The sequence below is a fragment of the Taudactylus pleione genome, unplaced genomic scaffold (genome assembly GCF_031769625.1).
Source record: "Taudactylus pleione unplaced genomic scaffold, aTauple2 ptg000507l, whole genome shotgun sequence".
Classification (NCBI taxonomy): Eukaryota; Metazoa; Chordata; class Amphibia; order Anura; family Myobatrachidae; genus Taudactylus; species Taudactylus pleione.
In genome coordinates, this window is record NW_028284909.1 from 317,260 (window position 1) to 337,557 (window position 20,298).

General features: G+C 44.0%; 2 protein-coding genes across 2 annotated transcripts; one reads left to right on the forward strand and one right to left on the reverse strand.

The window, feature by feature from the left end:
* Window positions 1-2,247: 2,247 nt before the first annotated feature.
* On the reverse strand, window positions 2,248-6,755 carry SNRPA (small nuclear ribonucleoprotein polypeptide A). The gene is made up of 7 exons (XM_088450115.1): window positions 6,596-6,755; window positions 6,021-6,104; window positions 5,624-5,796; window positions 3,419-3,592; window positions 3,164-3,343; window positions 2,831-2,919; window positions 2,248-2,681 (listed from the first exon to the last, which is right to left on the reverse strand). Exons 2-7 carry the CDS (start codon window positions 6,091-6,093, stop codon window positions 2,522-2,524), a joined length of 849 nt encoding a protein of 282 aa, XP_088306241.1. The 5' UTR covers window positions 6,094-6,104; window positions 6,596-6,755; the 3' UTR covers window positions 2,248-2,521.
* Window positions 6,756-6,814: 59 nt separating this feature from the next.
* ACTMAP (actin maturation protease) lies at window positions 6,815-20,136 on the forward strand. The gene is made up of 7 exons (XM_088450114.1): window positions 6,815-6,969; window positions 11,985-12,174; window positions 12,265-12,333; window positions 13,058-13,182; window positions 14,019-14,148; window positions 16,231-16,301; window positions 16,409-20,136. Exons 1-7 carry the CDS (start codon window positions 6,966-6,968, stop codon window positions 16,714-16,716), a joined length of 897 nt encoding a protein of 298 aa, XP_088306240.1. The 5' UTR covers window positions 6,815-6,965; the 3' UTR covers window positions 16,717-20,136.
* The last annotated feature ends 162 nt before the right edge of the window (window positions 20,137-20,298 follow it).

A 20,298-nucleotide genomic window follows, 5' to 3' on the forward strand; every position in this document is an offset into this window, starting at 1 on the left:
TGGCACGCAAAAACAATTGAACCCCCCCAAAATAAGTACATTGTGAGCAGATTGGTCAGCTGATGCATGAGAACAGTCCTCATAGGGTGAGGGTCTGACTAGTAATGGGATTGAAATCTTGATAAGCAGTGCAACACAGTTGCTAATAAATTGCTGTTATCCTCAGATTTATGTTAAGACCTAAAACTTAATGGTGTTGCCATGGCAGCAGGATGCTTGCTTTGCCTTCAAGTCAGTTTTTTTTTTTAGCCTATGATCAGCAAAACGTAGTGTTATACTGTGTGCGCTTATATCCAGTGTTTTCCATATGCACTTGTGTGTGTTTCATACACGGTTTAGGTGTTTTGCGCTCAGCTGTTGCATCACTACGTTCATTTTGGAAATGTAAAAATAAACCCTTGCCCTTTTCCAGAGCACCAAGACAAAAGCACACCCAGACTTACATCACAGCTCCAGTACAAAAAAAAAAAAAAAAAAAAAAATCGCATTAGCACATATTCATGCAGACACCTTTCATAACTTGCTCCCCCAAATTGATCTCAGGTTTATCACCCAACCGCCAGTCCTAAGGACCACTAACAGCGCATGATTTACAGATCTCCTTAAGAGTTCTTTTTTCCTACTGCAGTTGGGAAACACTGACCTACTCTTAGAAACAGAACAGAGTTATAGAATCCTGCAGAGTCTTGCTTGGAGGTAGGAGCTGCTGCATTGCTTAGTATAGAATGCACACATTCCAGTGACTGCAGAGACAGGCCTGCAAGGCTTGGATATTATATTCTAAAGCTGCTCTCTTGTGAATGCAATTATTTCTGCTGTGTGTGGTTGTAGTCTAAAGACACTGTTTGTGCCAAACTACAGTAACTTGTTGAGGAACTTGCATTTTTCAAACACTCAAAATAGCAAAAGAGACTCAAGATCTGTGTACATACATATACACACGACTTGGTTTAGGCAGCACTCCAGACAGATGAGCAAGGCTTATTTACAGCAGCATTTCAGATGTTTATTACATCTTTCTTCAAGGTATATGCCTTGAAGATGTAATAAACATCTGAAACGTTGCTGTAAGCAAGCCTTGCTCATCTGTTGTCTGTGGAGTGCTGCCTAAGCCAAGTCTTGTATTTAGTGTCTGCCCCGTGCCAGGTTAAGGATTTTGTGCACCCCGGTCTTCTGAAGATTTGAACTAGCACACGTGAGTGCCGATCCCTTACATACACACAGCTTATAATGGGTATTTTATGTGTTTCATTTCATACAACCACTAATGGTATGAGCACAGGTGATTTAATTAGTACCAAAGTCATTTTGATATAACCACCTGTGCTTAACCATGGATATCTCTAAAACCTGAACTGTTGGGGAGCCTTGATGACTGCATTTGGGAACCTCTGGTATATAGGATAGATTTGATCAAAAGCAATATAAATTTTCTGTGGTACCCATATGTTAAATCTATATTTGTATATGTATATGTCCAGACATTGGTGTCATATGAGGATTGCTGTTATATATGTGTAGTTATTGGTGTAACTGAACAAGCCTCCTGTTCATTAATAGAGAGCAAACCTTGATTTATCATATATTAGTATTAATGAAAAAGAAACTTGCACACCAGCGCAGTCATTTGTTTCATCTTTTTTCATTTGAGGATTTTGGGCCTTATTCGGTTTCAGATGTAATTGCAAAGCTGCTCGCAAGCAATGCCGTCTGTGCAGATATAAGTATTGCCTCCTGCTGCATTACCATATGAGCTGCGTTGTCCAACGACGTTTCGGATAATCTGTGGAACATCGGCCGGCTAAAGTGACCCATGGGGTCACACAGACGGCCTCCGCAGATGAGAGGGAGAAGCCAGGAAATCTCAGTCAGACAACGTAGATCCTGGTCTCTTCCCTCTCCCAACATGGGGACCTGTCTCCGTTTCGGGACACTGAGGCCATCGCTGCCCCCTCCCTGAGGTACATATGTTCATGCAAGCTCTCATGGGCAGGGCCCTCCTTCCTCATGTTTCATCCCTGGCACTATTCTACCTACACTCCTAGTCATCCAGTCCCCTTCAGTAACTGACTGGGTGCTCACTTTATACAAAGTATAGTCTCACAGTATGCTGAACTGCCCGCTTCTCCCCAAGTCTGTAAGACTCCCCAAAGGCTCTTAAAAATAATGTAGCTACATATTATAATAAATGCAGGATAGAGTGCCCCAAGGGCTTGCATTGTTCTTACTTCAATAAGAACAAAGAAATGGAAATAAAAGTCTTTATTCAAAAGCTCCAGGTACAATGTCTGGCAGGCAGACTCTGGGTGCAATGCTTTCAACATGCTCATAATACAAAAATATAAAATAAACCAGTCCATACTCACCCACTTAAAATGCTGGATGAAAGATGGCAATAAACGTAAAATTTTAAAAGTCTGAACAATATTTGACTCAACCAACCGTACAACGAGTTGGAGAGATTTTCCGAAACCCAGACGACCAACTGAAGCTTGAGAGAACTTCCAGAGCCCATATTAGACTATTTCTTAGCAAATGAGATCTTCATGGCGTTGCTCTGGGTGATCTTGAACCCTTGTAGCGATTCTCTGGCAGCGCCAGCCTGAACTTCATTGTCAAACTCAACAAACGCAATGTCGTGACGCCCAGGAACTAGACGGACCTCCTTGAAGCCAGGGAACCTGAAAGAGGAGATTAGGGGGCGTAAAGACGTGTTAACTGGATCAAATTGGACAAATCACTGACTTTAAAAAAACCATTTAATTTAAATGTTTAAGGTAAACCGAGAAAGTGCATGTAACATCAGGGGAGAGAGGTTGGAGATACTCACTGGTTAAAGAGCATAGACAACATCAACTCATTTGTCTCTTCTGGGAGGTTGGTGAGGAAGAGAATGTGGTTTGGTGGGTTTTCAGAAATCTGAAGGGCAAGACAGAATGTGGATGTTAGCTCATCTGTGTGTGCGGACAGGCCATCAATACAGCATTAAAACAAATGTAGAATTCAGATCTATTACAGGAAGCTACTAATACACCATATACAAAGTAGGTACACAGTACAAGTTCTACAGACCCATTTGTCCATGCAGGAGACAGGACAGGAGTGAGGCCTGAATACCACAAGGCACAGAGAAGACCTATTGTATGTATTAGGAATCACTTACTGGCTGCATTGGTGCAAGCTGTCCTGGCATCATCTGTCCATGAGGCATGCCACCAGGTGGGATCTGTCCTGGAGCAATACCTGGAGGTGGCATCATGCCAGGATGGTGCATATATGGTGTCTGTCCAGCCATGTGCATCATACGAGGAGCCTGGGTCATTCCATGGATATTCTGCATTCCCTAAAGTCACAAAACACTTATAAGACGTAGTCTGTAGAGAGGGGATGAATCGAAAAATCTCAGATATAAACTTACTGGCATTTGCCCAGGTAAGCCTGGCACTACAGGTGCCCCTGGCACAGCTTTCTTGGCAGCTGCTGCCTCCTGTCCCTTCACCTTTCTCTTCTCCTGCCTCTTCCGGTCTCGCTCTACAAAAGTACCTTTCATTTTGGCAATGATGTCGGAGTCAGACTTTGCGTATTGTATTCTCTGTTAGTGAAAAAGAATGAAAAGACCAAAAAAGGGTTAACGTAAAGTCTTATTAGGGGCAGAGTAAGTTCCCCAAAATCAATCTACAATGCCCTGAAAGTCTCCATAATGCAGCATCTACTCCTGACTTGAGATTTGTGCAGCCATGTATTTTAGCCTAGTTGCCTGCTCTTAAACTGCAGTGTGAGTACTTCTGCTTTCAGAGCTCCTATAGGGGATACATAGGTTATGTAGACCTTATATACAGACTAGAAGGCCAGCTCTAGCATCTATACATTGGGTCGGATTCAATTAGTCGTGAAAAGCAGAGATCGGCTAAGTGTGAAGTTTTCGCCTCATTCGCCTGTTTTGAGGCTAAGTTTTCGCGTGCTCACTCAATGTGCACACCCGCTTTTCGCCCTATTCAATTGTAAAACAGGCGAAAAAGCATATGGGCAAAGGCAGTGAATAGCGGAACAGGCGAAATGGTCAGTTTTTTGGGGAAAAACAGTCTGTACCCCCAATAAAGCCTAACTCATCATCAATATAGAAGTGTACTAGCCATAATAAAAGTAATTGGGGATCTTATTTTGAGTCAAAGGGCTGTTATATGCATATTTGCATAAGTGTGGAAAAATTATATTAAGCAATGTCTTTTGAAAAATAAATTGCTGTAGTTAAATTTGGAGTACATGTAAATGGATACTACAGTGTTCTCCACAGAAAATGTTTCCAGCCAGGTTTCTTCAAGAAGTAGCCGGGTGGGGGCCTTTGCAATAATAAAATGTTTTAAACCCTGACCTTATGATTTAAACATGAAATAACATTTTATATATCAATTGTCATCTGATTATGAAAAAGCTGCAAAGTCTGTAGGATCTGGTCCTGTTTATACAGCTCCCAGATACTGTCCCCACTTGCAGGCTCCCAAAGTGCCGGGTGGTAGGCTGTTTCTTGCCGGGTGGTGCACCCGCAAAAGACAGCCTGGGAGAACACGGATACTAGTATATTTTGGTGTTTGTTAAGTGTAGAATGAACAAAAAATAAAAACCTGCTGCAGCCAGCTGCAATCCTAAAAACAACTGTCCCATCCATAGGGCACCCCAAAATACCTATCCCAGTACTTTAACCCAATTTTCAAACACTTTTTTCGCATTCACCTAAGTCCCCACATTTTTACCCCAAAGTATGGATTTTACACATTTCTCCTGCCTTTGGGTGGAGAAACTTTTCCACCTGCTTTTGCCTATGGAGTTTAAGTCTATTATTATTATTATTTATTTATATGGCGCCACAAGTGTTCCGCAGCGCCTTACAAAGTACATAGACAAAAAAGTAGCCATTGACTTACAATACAATACAGGACATGGATAAACATTGCTATATTAGTGACATTAACACCGGCATAAGCAGCCAAGTGTTAGTTGCCCTAGTGGCTAGTAAGAGATAAATTAAATTACAGTAGGGAGAAGCACAAGAGGGTAGAGGGCCCTGCTCGCCTAGGCGGAAACGTCCTGGGATCGAATAGGGAGATACTGCGGAAACAGACGAAAATCGCGCAACGGTGAAAACTTTTTGCCTCTAGTTGAATACAGGCCATTGTTGTATCGCTAAGCAAAGCATTTTAACTGTGCAGGCATTAGAACTTAAAAAAATGCCACTATGGTATTACTTTAACCAATTATAATGCCTGCATAGTTAAAATGCTTTTAGTATTGCAACCCTGTAGAGAAACTGGCTCTGGTGTGCTCATGTCAACATAGTCACTACATGCCTCCTAGAGAGCATCGCTACTGGTATAGCACTGGGAAGTGTTGGCCACTAGAACATACTATGACAGAATACCTTTGTACAACAAATCCACGTGACATCAATCTAAAACATTTAATTCAGGACGTTTCGCAGGAAGCCTGACTACAGGCAACTGGTCACTGGCATAAAGAATCTGGATCAATGAGTTGCCGAGAACACAAAGCACTATGAACTGGCTTCACGAATCGAAGAAATAGCAAAAGTTTGTTTATTCTAATCTGACAGAATCAGAATACCAACCATGGGCTTATCGTAGAACGGGAATCCCTGCATTGACCTCAGGGCATTGGTTGCGCTGCTCACTTCTTTAAAGATCACGAACGCCTGTCCTCTCATCTTCAGATTGCGAGACACCAGGATGTCAAGGATTTGTCCGAACTGGGAGAAGATGGCATACAGGGACTTCTTCAGCTCTGTAAGAAAGGCGAACCCATTAATACAACGGTGATTAAACCAGCATATTATAACACAAATCCCACATAGCTAGCCTGCCAGTAACACCAGCCATTCCTCTACCTCTCATAATCACACCCCGGACTCAGCTATGGAACGCCCATGCACAGACCACCACCTCCACCCCCCAATCCACTTACCACGAGCAAACAACCCCCTACATATAAAGGACAGTAGAACTCACCATCCTTCTTTATCTTCTCATTCAGATTGTTGATGTAGATGGTATTGTTGGGTCGGCTCTCCTGGACAGCCATTGTACCAGAGGCTAGAAGGAAAAGCATACAGAACCATATATATATATATATATATATATATATATATATATATATATATATATATATATATATTATTAACCAGAACAGTCAATGATCTCTAGCATTTCATGAAGAGATCTGTCTTATTATATTACACACAAGTGAGAATATAGCACATGCAGTAATAATCCTAGTGACCTGATCACTATTGGGGGGCTCAGATAGGGGTTACACATAGCAAGGAACTATACAAATCATTATCACTACTAGGAGCAGACCCACATGGAGACCTCCTCACAGACCTATCCCTATCCCCAGCTAGTCATGGAGAAACCCCACCAGTCCAGACCTCAGCAAGGCCTTGTTCTTACAGGCAAGATGGCGGCTGCACGTTACTCTCGCAGCCAGGCCCCTACACCCGGCATTGTAGCACTGAGCCACCCATGTAACTAAGCGCTGGCAGCACGCCCTGACCTAAAATGGCGGAATACGGACACGTTACCTGTATGCGGATGATGCTGGGGTCGGTGTACGGCGGAGTCACACAGCGGGGTGGGTCGGTCGGTCGGTCAGTGAGTACTAGGCCGCGGTGCTATAGTAGTAATCAGAGCGCGAGCGGCCGGCGGGAAACCATATAGCGCAGCGTGACCACGCCCCTATCACGTACACTAGCACGCAGCTGATTGGTGCTGCCGCGGCCCGCCTCTCGCTCGCGTCACGTGATGGAGTGCTGGAATAGAGAGGAGCCAATTGGCTGAGCGAGATGTCCGTCACCCGCCGCTGGCTGGAGCCAGACAGAGTGACCCCCCGTGTGCGTGCGGCAGCCGAGCCCCCCACGCAGGTTGAGACCATTACCCGGCCGCTCTTCTGTCATGGGTCCGTAGCTGTGTCCCCGCTATCCCATGTTCTCTGTCAGCTGGAGGTGTAGTGTCATACTGGGGAGAGGCATATAGAGTGTAGAACTACAAGTGCCAGCATGCCCCCGGCAGCCTCTAATGCAGTGATAGGCCACAGGCAGCACCCCAGGCCTTCACTAGCAGCCTCCAGCTCCATCCTACTTTGTTGTCATAATTGTGTGTTATTACTTCTAATGCTTATATAGGTGTCTCTGTCATTGATTATATGTATGGGTGTAACTTGTACTGAATTTAGGGTTAGAGGACGGCCCGATGTGGCCTCTGAGCTGCATCATGTTGCCTATCACTGCTCTAATCATAATGCATCACAATAATACACTGTAGTGGGAGGGGTGGGTGCTGTACATACATACATACATGTGTTATACAGGCAGCCGTACAATATGCTGGTAATGGCCTCTGATTACATGGAATTATTAGCTGCTTCTCCCATGGGTGGTTGTTACGGGTTGGGTACGGGAAGCCAGATGTCAGATCCACAACGCTGGCATCCCTACAGGTTTAGGATACCGACACCTGTCAGGTATCCTAACCCTCCCCCCTAGTGCCTAAACCTAACCCTTCCCCCTAGTGCCTAAATCCAACACTCCCCCCCCCCCCCCAGTGCCTAAACCTAACCCACCCCCAGAGTGACCAAACCCACCCCTGCAACCTAAACATAACCCTCCCCTCTAGTGCCTAAACCTAACCCCCGCCCCCCTGCAGGTTAAACCTAACCCTACTACGTACCGTGGATTCTGACTGGTGTTGGGTTTCGGGCGCCGGCCTCCCCACTGCCGGGATATTGATCCCGTTGTGACCCCTCCCCACCTGTAGCTGTGCTACTGCTGCTCATGTATTATTTATTAGCAGTTATTTATATAGAACACACATATTATTCACTCACATCAGTCCTGCACCAGTGGAGCTTATGCCCTATATACCCTATCACATGGACACACAGTAGAATCACGGTGTTGCAGTTGCCTACTCTGTGGGCAATGGTTGCAAATTTGAGAGGGTCTTCCAGCTTCCAGGAAGGTAGACACCCCCCCTCCCAAAATAAAAATATGAATTGCCATTTGTTTAATTGGTGAAGGGGGGGAACCACTTCCTGTCCCTAACCACCAGGACCTTCCCTATGTCACACCAGGGTGTTTTTAGTTTGCTTTTTTAGTATCCAATTAATCTGCCAGTATGTTTTTACTTTTCTTTTATTGTGTGAGGAAACCCATGCAAACACAAGGAGAATATACATACAGATAGGGCCTTGAACCCAAGACCTCAGTGCTGTGAGGCAGTAATACCACAATGCCCATTGTGCTCCCCCTTTTTTGTGAAGAAAGTATGAGAGCTCCAACCACGACATCACACAGTAGTGGGTGGAACATGATGATTGCAAACCGCATCAGTTCACCCCCTTCGTTCAAAAAGTGGGCGAGTATAATCTGCAGCACTCTGGCCTAGAGGTGGGATTATTATGTTACTTATCAAATTTATTAGAGGAGAGGGGACAGGACCACTCATGGCTTTGTGTAATCACTGTGATGGCTGCACCAGGGCCCAAGATTACTCTTGGAAGCTATGCCTGTTCCTTCCACTATCGCTCAGTCTTTTGCTTCCTGTTGCCTCCATTCCCCTCTGAACACCATGTTACATGCAGCCCTGTACTCACGAACAGTCATTCTAGTGTTGAGTGCCATCCCTTTTATTAAACTTAACAATAGTAGCGCTGTTACACCTAACAATTTACTGTCCCCGGTCTTGTCGACTAATATTTTGTTTCATGACGTTTACAAGGCACGGTGTTATATTAATAAAATACTTAAGCGCACTTTCCCCCTTTACTAGTTTCTGGGGCAATCCGTGCTTTTCCCCGGGATTAGACAACGCTAATTTTAACTATTGGAAGGTTATTGGGATTTCTGCCGTGCGCGATGTTTTCGACCGCGGAGGTTCCATGCTTGGTTTCAGGTCATTACAGGATAAACTTCACTTGCCGCATACCAATTTTTTATATGTTCTTACAGGCGCAGAATTTCACTCAATCACTTTCAGTAAAAGATCCACCTGATCAGGGTGGGGTCCCCCTCTTCTCCAATATGTTTTCTACACTATCTGAATACCATATAGATTTCGTCACCTATATCATACCTTATTGCTCCCCTCTAGAGATAAGCTCTGGCAATGCTCACTTGCGAAATGGACTGCTGATATTCCTGCTATTGACACCCATGAAATATGGCTGCGTAGGTGTGGCTCAGTGCTAAAGTATTTAGGGCCTGATTCAGACTCGCTCGCTAGCAAGTGGCCGCTCGTTGCAGACTATGTTCGCTAATGTGCGCATGTGTGTAGTTCGCAGTGCGCATGTGCAAACTACTACGAGCGATCGGAATGTGCTCGCTGTGCTGAAAAGACAGCCCAGTGGAATGAGTGACAGGAGAGGCCGTTTGTGGCTGGTAACAGGGGCAGGCCAGTAGTAATGGGGAGTGGAGTTGCGGACGCCGGCGTGCCTGAGTGTTTTCACTCCGTTTCTGGGGCGTGCATAATTAACAGGCAGCGTCATAGTGCATGTCACCTGGTTGAATAATACACTGAAATGCTCGCAGTGCTTGCGGTCGGGTACAGTCAATCACAAGCGCTGCGGTCAGATTCGATGGAACCCGATGGTTGTATATACTTCCTGGAGATGACATACGCTAATGTGCAGCTAAAGACAGGCTGGTGGGCGTCTATAAACACAAAGTGATCGCTCGCCAAGACATAGTGGGCGTGCTTATGCCTTGCTGTGTGATCGCCTGCCTTGACGTCACTTAGCTAAATTTCCATACGCTGGGAGCGAGCGGCCGCATCTAGCGAGCAGATCTGAATCAGGCCCTTAGTCTGCTAAATTACAAGAGACCCACCTGAAATTTCTTTGTAGAGCATTTATTTCCCCTTCTCAAAGGAGACATATGGGTCCTGCCCAAAATGTAGGATGATGAATGCCTCCTTTTTTCACTGTTTTTGGGAATGTGGCAAGATTAGATATTTTTTGGATTAAACTGATTCACTATGTCAATCGACTATTTTCACTGCACCTCACCTGCCGTCCCAGCCCTTGTTTATTTCTTAATTTTGTACACTGGGATTTAGGCCCTGAAAAGAAAACTATTACACCCTTGTTATGTGTTATTTTAAAAGCTGCCAAGAAACTCATACTATGTAAATGGCTCTCTAAGTCATCCCCTCTACCATTTCAGCCATAGAAACTTCACTCCTCGATATCACTATGAGAGACAGGCCATGCTGCCTGATGTTGATAAGGGAATCGTACGATTCCACAAGAAACAGGGCATATTTATTGATCAATTAGATGACTCCTATCAGGCTAAGGTATACAAATTTTTGAGACAACTACCTGGTTCCTTTTGAGACGTATAGAGGCGGAAGGTTAGATCCATATTCTCACTCCAGCTGTTTACACCAGTTGGTCAACATACAGAAATTGTACCCCCCGATACATCAGACTGCTACCAGATGTATTCTGCTGTCTGGTGCTTGTAATGACCTGTTTTATCCTCGTGTGTCTTTTCCTCTCCCCTCTTTACCCCCCACCAAACACTATAACACTTTTGTTTTTGAAGTGTGATCATTGTGAACAATGTTTTGTTAGTCCTTCTAATACTTCTAGCAGATTGTATGATATCTTTACAATGTTGTAATATGCCTCTGTCTTTTACCACGTCTGCTATTATGATCAATTCTTATGCTAATGTTCACATGTATTTTTTGTATACATCTTTCATGACACTTTATTCAAATGAATAAAATTGTTTTAAAAAAACAAAACAAACAAAAAAAACTTAACAATAGTATTATACATCCCTTTCATTCTTTTTAAACTTCCATGAGTCTCCACCAATACTGTTAAATACATCCTGCACCCAAGCACTCTGAGAAGGGACCTTATTTAGGAATACTAGTAGAGAGTAAACTGAAGCCCAGCATCTAGTGTCCTATGGCTGAATGAAAGGCCAATAACATCCAGCGATGCACAATAAGTGGAATAGATGCTGTATTGTCCATTAGGAAAGAACAGATTTTGTTCTCACTATTGCGTCACCTGCATTTTCCCACGTCCCCCTGGAAATAGATGTGTCTAGGTCTGCCAGACTTACGTATGTTATCGGTCCCGAAATCCACCAAGGACGGCTGAGAAGAAGCATTAAAAGGAATTTACTAGTTGTCGTTATCTGTGCTCGATGCTATGAATCTTGTTTACTGTATATAAGTAGAGCAGGGGTACACAACCTGTGGGATGCCAGCTGCTGTGGAACTACAAATCCCAGCATGCCCTCCACAGTTTTGCTGTTAGGGGATGTAAAGGTCCCCAGCAGCTTGAGTGCCACCACTTTAGTAGAGCATTCTTGAAAGGAGAACACCTTCAGACTACATTGTCTTCCGGGCAGACATTATATGTAATAACAATGAAAAGAAATATATGAAATCTGAAGTTTACATACAACTGTATCCAGTGCACAGAACTGAGCTTATCTGTTGCCCTACCGAATGCCAATAAGAATAAAACTGACCGGAGGTGGGATACCTCTACCTAATTGCTAAAGCTGCCCAGAAGAGAGTGCAAAAGTCATTGATTTTGTATACACCAACCTAGGTGTGACAGACTAGAGGCCCCTATACATATGCGACGGGTCAGCACAGTTCCGTTTTGCAGATGATTGGGAGAAAAAAAAAATCGCCAATGTATGGGAACACCGATTACCGATTTCGACCAAAAAGTGATTGTAATCTGTAAATTAAGTTGTCCAACATGTTGGATTTCATCGACCAATCGGAGCTGTAGATTGCTAGTTCTTGGTAATGATCAGCTGATTGGCCGACTGTTATATTATAGTTAGACTCACATTTCTTTCTCTGGCAGGTCAATGTGGAGGTGCTCAAATCCGATTTTTGTAGTCTGAGGCTGATAGTTTGTACATGGTGTTTCTGCAGCACTCATGCCAGAAGGTGGGTCGAATGCTGCTACCCCTGCCATTCCTGTACCTCCACCGCCAATGCCAACCCTCTGCCCACCTCCATCGCTGGTGAAGAGCAAGTTCTTTAAAAAGGTGGCGGACAGCAGCGACCCATCGGTTGGAGGATGTGAAGAGTTAAAAAAGTTGATAAAGAAACTACAGGACAGGTAAATCTCTGTGGTGCACATATAGTAGGTAGTAGTTTGGGGAAGGTGACTGTGAGCTTGGATAGTTAGAGCTTTCTTTTTCTGTTTCAGATGCTGCGAGAAGTTAAAGTGGATCCTGTATAACCAGCACATACCATCTTTGATACAGGAGGGGCCGCAGTAAGTAAAAACACATGCACAGTGTACTGTATATAGAACACAAGTGGGGCACAAAGATGGCAGCAGGAAAGTACAGATTCACTTGTACTCCAAAAAATGACCCCAGTACCAGCGTTCTTTTAATAAAAATGTGGATTCATCTCGTATGTTGGTTTCAAGGCTGGAACTATAAACCGTGCACTCAGGTTCCTGTGCATAGTAACCTTTTGCTACCTATCAAACACATGCTTTCATCGTCCTACTTGCACTGGACAGATGGGGGCAGAGTCGCAAGCAAGTCCGCTTTGAGGACGATCTTGCAATTTATAGTAAGTGCAGGCATCTACGAGCGATTCTGAGTTGTACGCATCACAGACGCATCTCACTTGCAGGCGAATGGGTTTAACTGGGCAACAAGGCATTTGCACATATGCAAAGTGTTCTGGGGGCATGTAGGCGCAATTGCGGGCTATTTAGAGTTGAGTGCTTGCAGAGAATCGTCTCATTTCAGACAGATCTCTTGCACCATGGATAAATGCGCACTAATAATGATGATGGCTATTTCTACACGCGGCAGGATAGAGGTGGTGCACCTTGCTCTGAATATGGGCGAAGACCTACATACAATGCCTGTAACTCTGAATAAGCTCCAGGTGTTATGTTGTTCATCTAATGTTTTGCACCTGAAAAAATGTAACAAAATAAAATCTGTACCAAACTTTCTAACCTCCCCCTTCCCCCCCAGGTGTGGTCTGGTTGCTCTATGGATGGCGGGAGGACTATTGGGTATTAAACATGAGGTCCCCCTGGACACAATTGCACAAATAGCCATGTCTAGAGGATACACCAAGCTGGGGGAAATGTTCTCAGGTGAGTGCACAATCCAGCCTTACCCAACACGTTACTTGACACCTTCAGGTTGCACCTACATACGTGGCGTCAGCTCATGGGATGTTCTGTCTGTTAGGCCGCACAAAGGCTCCAGGACCACAGCCTAACTGGCTCCAGGAGAACAGAACACCGCCCTCCACCCACAAGCTGGAGCTATTAGGATATAACCTCAGGGGAGGGAAGGGGCGGAGGGGGCAGTAGGACGGTGCTGGGTGCAGAGAAACCCAGCGCCGACCCTGTACGTACAATCTATGATAGTGGTAGGGCATCTAGGGTTTGTGGGCCTGAGTTAGAGGTGCTCGCAGTGTGAATGCCATACGCAAGTGGCCGATGTTTTCAGTCTGCACCAAGCATCCTGATGGTTACCACTAACAGACGCAGAGAGAGGCAATTGCAGTGGGAGATTCTGGGTGGTAACGGGGTGGCTAGCAAGATGCGGGCATGTTTGCTGCAGTTGCACTGACACTGGCTGCCATGTTCAGACGGAGATTCTGCACCACTGCAGGGCTGGGGCAATCTCTGATAGTGCGTCCTAATACGCACATCGGCGGATAAGCACCGCAGCCAGTTGGCGTCTATCAGCGAAATCCATAATGCTGGGGCATTAGCATAAAGCCGCTGTCACGCTGCAATAACCTGCCCCTCTGAATCAGTGTGTGACACGGTCTGTAGTCTCCTGATTGTACAGCGATACAGAATACATCTGATGCCTTATAATGAGGAGGTCACTGCTGTAGCTGAGGGAACAGTCCCTGAACAGATCACTATGTCGGCCGAGGTAACTTGGAATGTTAACCCTTACTACTCTATCTTAGCTGCTAATATGGCCTGCCTGGCAGAAGAGGTGTACGGCTGTCACTGTGCGCTCCTTACAGGAGGTATGGAAGGAGAGAACAGAGAGCGGATCCTGCGTCACCTGACTGACGGGCTGCCCGTTCTAATTCCGTATCCTTTCCTATAATGTATTCTCTTTACAGCTCCTTTTGGTATGGTTGTTGATGATGATGATCCTTGCACCGCTGTGTAATAAAGAGGCTGCCGTTTCCGCCTAAATATCTGCATAGGAAAGAAAACAAATTGGGGCAGTGTAATAACATTGTATAGGGCAATATTTTCCACTCCAGCCCTCAAGGAACCCTAATGGTGCATACACACGGTCAAATTTTTCTTCAGATCTGAACGCTAACGATTTTAAAAAATCGTTCAATCGTTCATATCTGACGGAAAATCTGACATATCTGTCAGATGAACGATGCGCGTTCCCGATGGTCAGATAACGATATCTGACATCTGATGTGTTTGCAGTCAGACTTGGACGATTCCATTAATTTTAATGGAGTCAAAAATCGTTCAAATCTTTGGTAAAATCGTTCAAATCGTTGATCTGACAAATCTGACCGTGAGTATGCTCCATTACAGTGCATGTTTTCCAGGTCTCCTTACTGAACCACAAGTGAAATAATTTGTATTACCTATGGATCATTTATAATGTGTCAGTCAGTAATTTATCTACACATGTTTTCCAGCATGCAGTATGGGAAACATGCACTGAGGAATGGAGTTGGAAAACACTGGTATAGTGAAGTGAATGGGAGCTATATGTACTAGCAGCCTAGCAATGGTGCCTTTTCTTTTTAACTGACTATATGTTGAAACGGTACAATTGCTAAAACGTATATGTGGCAGCCAACACCTCTGTTTGGGGCCCATTTATCTACAATAACATACGCTACGTGATCCGGGCACGATATTAGTGACCAAAACTGCATTTCAATATGGGATTATACCGCCAGAATGTATGAAATAACACAGGAGCCCTTCCCTGAGATGTGCTTAGTGTCTCATTAGCTGTCTCTTCACTCGTCTATGGAGACTACTGCACATGAGCGCTCTACTGCCCAGGCATGTGCGGCGGCCATTGCCAGGTAGGGTACCAGGAGAACCCTGTCCCAGTAAATTTATAGGGTACAGCGGCAGTTGCCATCTCCAGATAGCTGTGCAGGTGAAACTCCATATGCTTTGGATTCTAGAGCTTGGTAAATATGATAGCATCATATTTAGGGTCCGCAACAGATATCTAAGATATGTGCTGCGATTCCTCCCTAGTACATCTGCAGGATACTTAATATTTGCAGGTGTTTTGGGGGAATATGCTGCAAGTATTTAATGATAAATAGACCCCTTAGATACATGAGTAGAAGCCATTGGGGAACATAATGTATGTATTCTGTATAATGACCACCAGGTGGCAGTAGCCATATGCTGAATGTACACTAGTTGGTATAGTTTCGGTTAGCGTTTAAGCTGCATACACACGTAACGATTTTAGAAACCAATGATTTTCGTTCAGATTTTACCTTGAAAAAGTGAACGAAAATAGTTTAGAAAAATCTTTGGTTACTAAATTAATGAACGATTTTGTCAATGATTTTCATGAACAATTTTTTAATCAAGTTTACAGTGAATGGACATCGTTCATTCTGTACAACATGAACGATTTTCTGAACGAAAATCATTATATTGGACAGTCAGAATGGACAATGAACTACAAAGGGGAGCGCGCTTGGACGATTATCGTCCCCCCCAAAAAAAATGAAAGATTTTTTAACTGACGTCGTTATAGTTAAATCGTTCAAAAAATAGTTACGTGTGTACGCACCTTTAGAATATAAATAGCGGTGCACCATATTCGAAGGGTCACTATTTATTATTATTATTACCATTTATTTATATAGCGCACACATATTCACATCTGCCCCAGTGAAGCTTACAATCTGTATTCCCTACCACATGTACACATACACACTAGGAATATTTTTTTCTTCTGTCATAAGCCAATTAACCTACCGGTATATTTTTGGAGTAAGGTAACCAGAGTACCAAGAGGAAACCCATGACGGGGAGAATATACAAACTCCACACACTCTGTGCTGCCACGTTTGTGTCACTGTGCACATAACAGATCACAACAAGTTCTGTACATTGAGCAGGCGCACAGAAAAGCCATTTACTTAACAAGCTGTGCAGATATGATGAGGACTTTAACCATGAGCCATGCCAGAGACATGGGTACCGAGCACATTGGGCGGTTATCTCAGGTACAGACATACGATGCCAGTCTCCAGAATTGGCACAATCGCTTGAGAAGCTGAATTTTATATAGATATTATTAAGTATCTAATGAATATGCTCCATTTTTTTTAAGGTGTATTATTTGGCACGTGGAACGGCTCATTACATCCAGATCCTGAAATTCCTGGACTGTATTATCCACCAACCAACCCTCCTGCCCTGCACTCAGATGACATAGAACAGATATACCTCATTGCCAAGCAGGGCAAGAGCCTTCGTTATCAGCTGTGGGAATATGGGTGTGTGACCCGCAGTAACATCCAGCTTCTCCACCTGGATCCTAAGAGAGCCTGTGATGGGAATACCTACGTGATTCCTGAGGGTGGGATGCAAGACGGGCTAAGTGGTAGAGTATTGCTCCTAAAATGCTCAGAGAATTGAAAGCTGAAGAGCGTTGGGCTGACTTTTTATACAGGTCAAACAACCCTAAAATACAATTTGACCCAAGAAGAAAAAATTGGGGGGTTTATTGTAACTATATGGGGACATGTCTAATTTACTGCAATTTATGGTCTTTATCGGCTATTTATGCCATAGAAATGTTCATGTATTGTTGTGTATATGGGACTGGAAGTACATAGGAATAAGTGCCTACTCCAGGATCACTACCTCGTCCCCTAAACTCCAGTAACGCACCCCTGGGACATCAGTGTATAGTGTTAGTAGCGATTTTATATAAAGTAAACCGGATTTGATTATTAAGTCTGTGTTCCTCCTATGCATAGCTGCTAGTATCACACTATATGTAACGTCTGGGCAATTACTGTATGTGGTAATTGGTTGTGTCAGATTATCGAATATACAATGTGAACAGAATTTGCAAAGTTTAAATATTATTGTATAGCTTTCCATACCTTGAAAGCAGCGAAGGCTTTTACTATGCAACAGTTCCCCACAGCAATTACAGGAATAATCCTACTTAATGAGACATTTTAGGTTCAACTCTCTGGCTGAGTGGGAAGCCGACGGACAGTCAGCTTCCTGACTGTCTAATCCCGGCAAGGGTCTAATGACAGGCATCAAAATCCCGACGCCTGTCATTAGACCTACGCCGGGAGCCAGACATCCCGATCGAAGGTAAGCCAGGGTGGGGGGGTGGTTTAGGCTAGGGGGTGTTAAGGCCAGGCACCCCCCCCCCCCCCCTTCGATTTAGGCAGCGGGGAAGGGGGGGGGATTAGTGTTAGGCACCTCTAAGGGAGGGTTGGGGGAAAAGATTGGGGTTACTTACCTTTAGCAGCAGTCGGGATCTTCACCCCTGCCAGCCGAGTGCATTTCAAAACTATTCCTCATAGTATATGGAAACCTTATGCCAAAATGGTTTCTGTTCCTTCACTTTTCTTAGTGTTCCCTTAAAGAGAAGTGTCTGCCCATTGTACACTGTGATGTGTACATCAGCTGCAGCTCTCTTACTTGAACCATCAATTTAAAGAATACAGAAACCAGACCTGCAGCTATAGACATCATTTATATAAAGATTTTAGTTTACCCAAAGGCTTGAGATATTTAAATGGTGAAGAAATAAAACACCCAAGTGACGTGACTTAACTGCACCCAGCCAGGCAGCGAGTCTTATAGGGGAGGAATTTAGTTCAGAATGAATTGCCGCCAGGCATAGCAGCTAACTACGGTAGTGCCAACATCATAAGTTTACTTGTGGAGGTGGGACCATAAAACTTGCATGCAGGACGTGATATGCAGTTACAGAATGGCACATTGCGTTGATGTTGGGACTTTAATTACCCCCCTGTGGTGTGAGCACACATGGAGACATTTACAGCTGGGCAGTGAGTCTTTCAGTGTCAGAATACATAGTGACATTGACAAGCGGGCAGTGAGTCTTCTAGTGTCAGAATACAATGGAGACATTTGCAGTTGGGCAGTGAGTCTTCTAGTGTCAGAATACATAGTGACATTGACAAGCGGGCAGTGAGTCTTTTAGTGTCAGAATACATAGTGACATTTACAAGCGGGCAGTGAGTCTTCTAGTGTCAGAATACAATGGAGACATTTGCAGTTGGGCAGTGAGTCTTCTAGTGTCAGAATACATAGTGACATTGACAAGCAGGCAGTGAGTCTTCTAGTGTCAGAATACAATGGAGACATTTGCAGTTGGGCAGTGAGTCTTCAAGTGTCAGAATACATAGTGACATTGACAAGCGGGCAGTGAGTCTTCTAGTGTCAGAATACAATGGAGACATTTGCAGTTGGGCAGTGAGTCTTCAAGTGTCAGAATACATAGTGACATTGACAAGCGGGCAGTGAGTCTTCTAGTGTCAGAATACATGGAGACATTTGCAGTTGGGCAGTGAGTCTTCTAGTGTCAGAATACATAGTGACATTGACAAGCGGGCAGTGAGTCTTCTAGTGTCAGAATACAATGGAGACATTTGCAGTTGGGCAGTGAGTCTTCAAGTGTCAGAATACATAGTGACATTGACAAGCGGGCAGTGAGTCTTCTAGTGTCAGAATACAATGGAGACATTTGCAGTTGGGCAGTGAGTCTTCTAGTGTCAGAATACATAGTGACATTGACAAGCGGGCAGTGAGTCTTTTAGTGTCACAATACATAGTGACATTTACAAGCGGGCAGTGAGTCTTCTAGTGTCAGAATACAATGGAGACATTTGCAGTTGGGCAGTGAGTCTTCTAGTGTCAGAATACATAGTGACATTGACAAGCAGGCAGTGAGTCTTCTAGTGTCAGAATACAATGGAGACATTTGCAGTTGGGCAGTGAGTCTTCAAGTGTCAGAATACATAGTGACATTGACAAGCGGGCAGTGAGTCTTCTAGTGTCAGAATACATGGAGACATTTGCAGTTGGGCAGTGAGTCTTCTAGTGTCAGAATACATAGTGACATTGACAAGCGGGCAGTGAGTCTTTTAGTGTCACAATACATAGTGACATTTACAAGCGGGCAGTGAGTCTTCTAGTGTCAGAATACAATGGAGACATTTGCAGTTGGGCAGTGAGTCTTCTAGTGTCAGAATACATAGTGACATTGACAAGCAGGCAGTGAGTCTTCTAGTGTCAGAATACAATGGAGACATTTGCAGTTGGGCAGTGAGTCTTCAAGTGTCAGAATACATAGTGACATTGACAAGCGGGCAGTGAGTCTTCTAGTGTCAGAATACATGGAGACATTTGCAGTTGGGCAGTGAGTCTTCTAGTGTCAGAATACATAGTGACATTGACAAGCAGGCAGTGAGTCTTCTAGTGTCAGAATACAATGGAGACATTTGCAGTTGGGCAGTGAGTCTTCAAGTGTCAGAATACATAGTGACATTGACAAGCGGGCAGTGAGTCTTCTAGTGTCAGAATACATGGAGACATTTGCAGTTGGGCAGTGAGTCTTCTAGTGTCAGAATACATAGTGACATTGACAAGCGGGCAGTGAGTCTTCTAGTTTCAGAATACATGGAGACATTTGCAGTCGGGCAGGGCAGAAACTGCTGACCTGGCACTACCCGGCATGGCTGAACCTGTCTGTGGCATCTGAAACACAGCCAATAATTATACAAACACCAGCCATAGCAATGCATTCTGTGTTTATCATTTGCTGTACTCACTTACATTGTGGTTTCCAAGCATAGAAAGAATACTGTATATATAAAAGTGACTTAAGAAGCTGGGGGAAGATATTTTGTATTGTACGTTTCACTTCATGTTGGTCTATTTGCAGTTTCCTGTTCAGATACTACAGCCGCAGCACATCCTATGTCATCTGTTCTGTTAAACTAGATTTCAATTTGGTTATGGAGTTAAAAAACTAAAAATAAACAAAAAAGTTTTTTTTTATGACCACGGCTGACGTCTATTTGCAGTTGTGATATTTTGCACAGTATAAACTTTTTTTTTTTTTTGGTATCCAAACAATGTGCAAGGGACAATTTCCGCGTATAAATAGTTCCACGCAGTCCGTCCTTTTTAAGGGTCTTGTTTATTATAAAAACCATATATTCC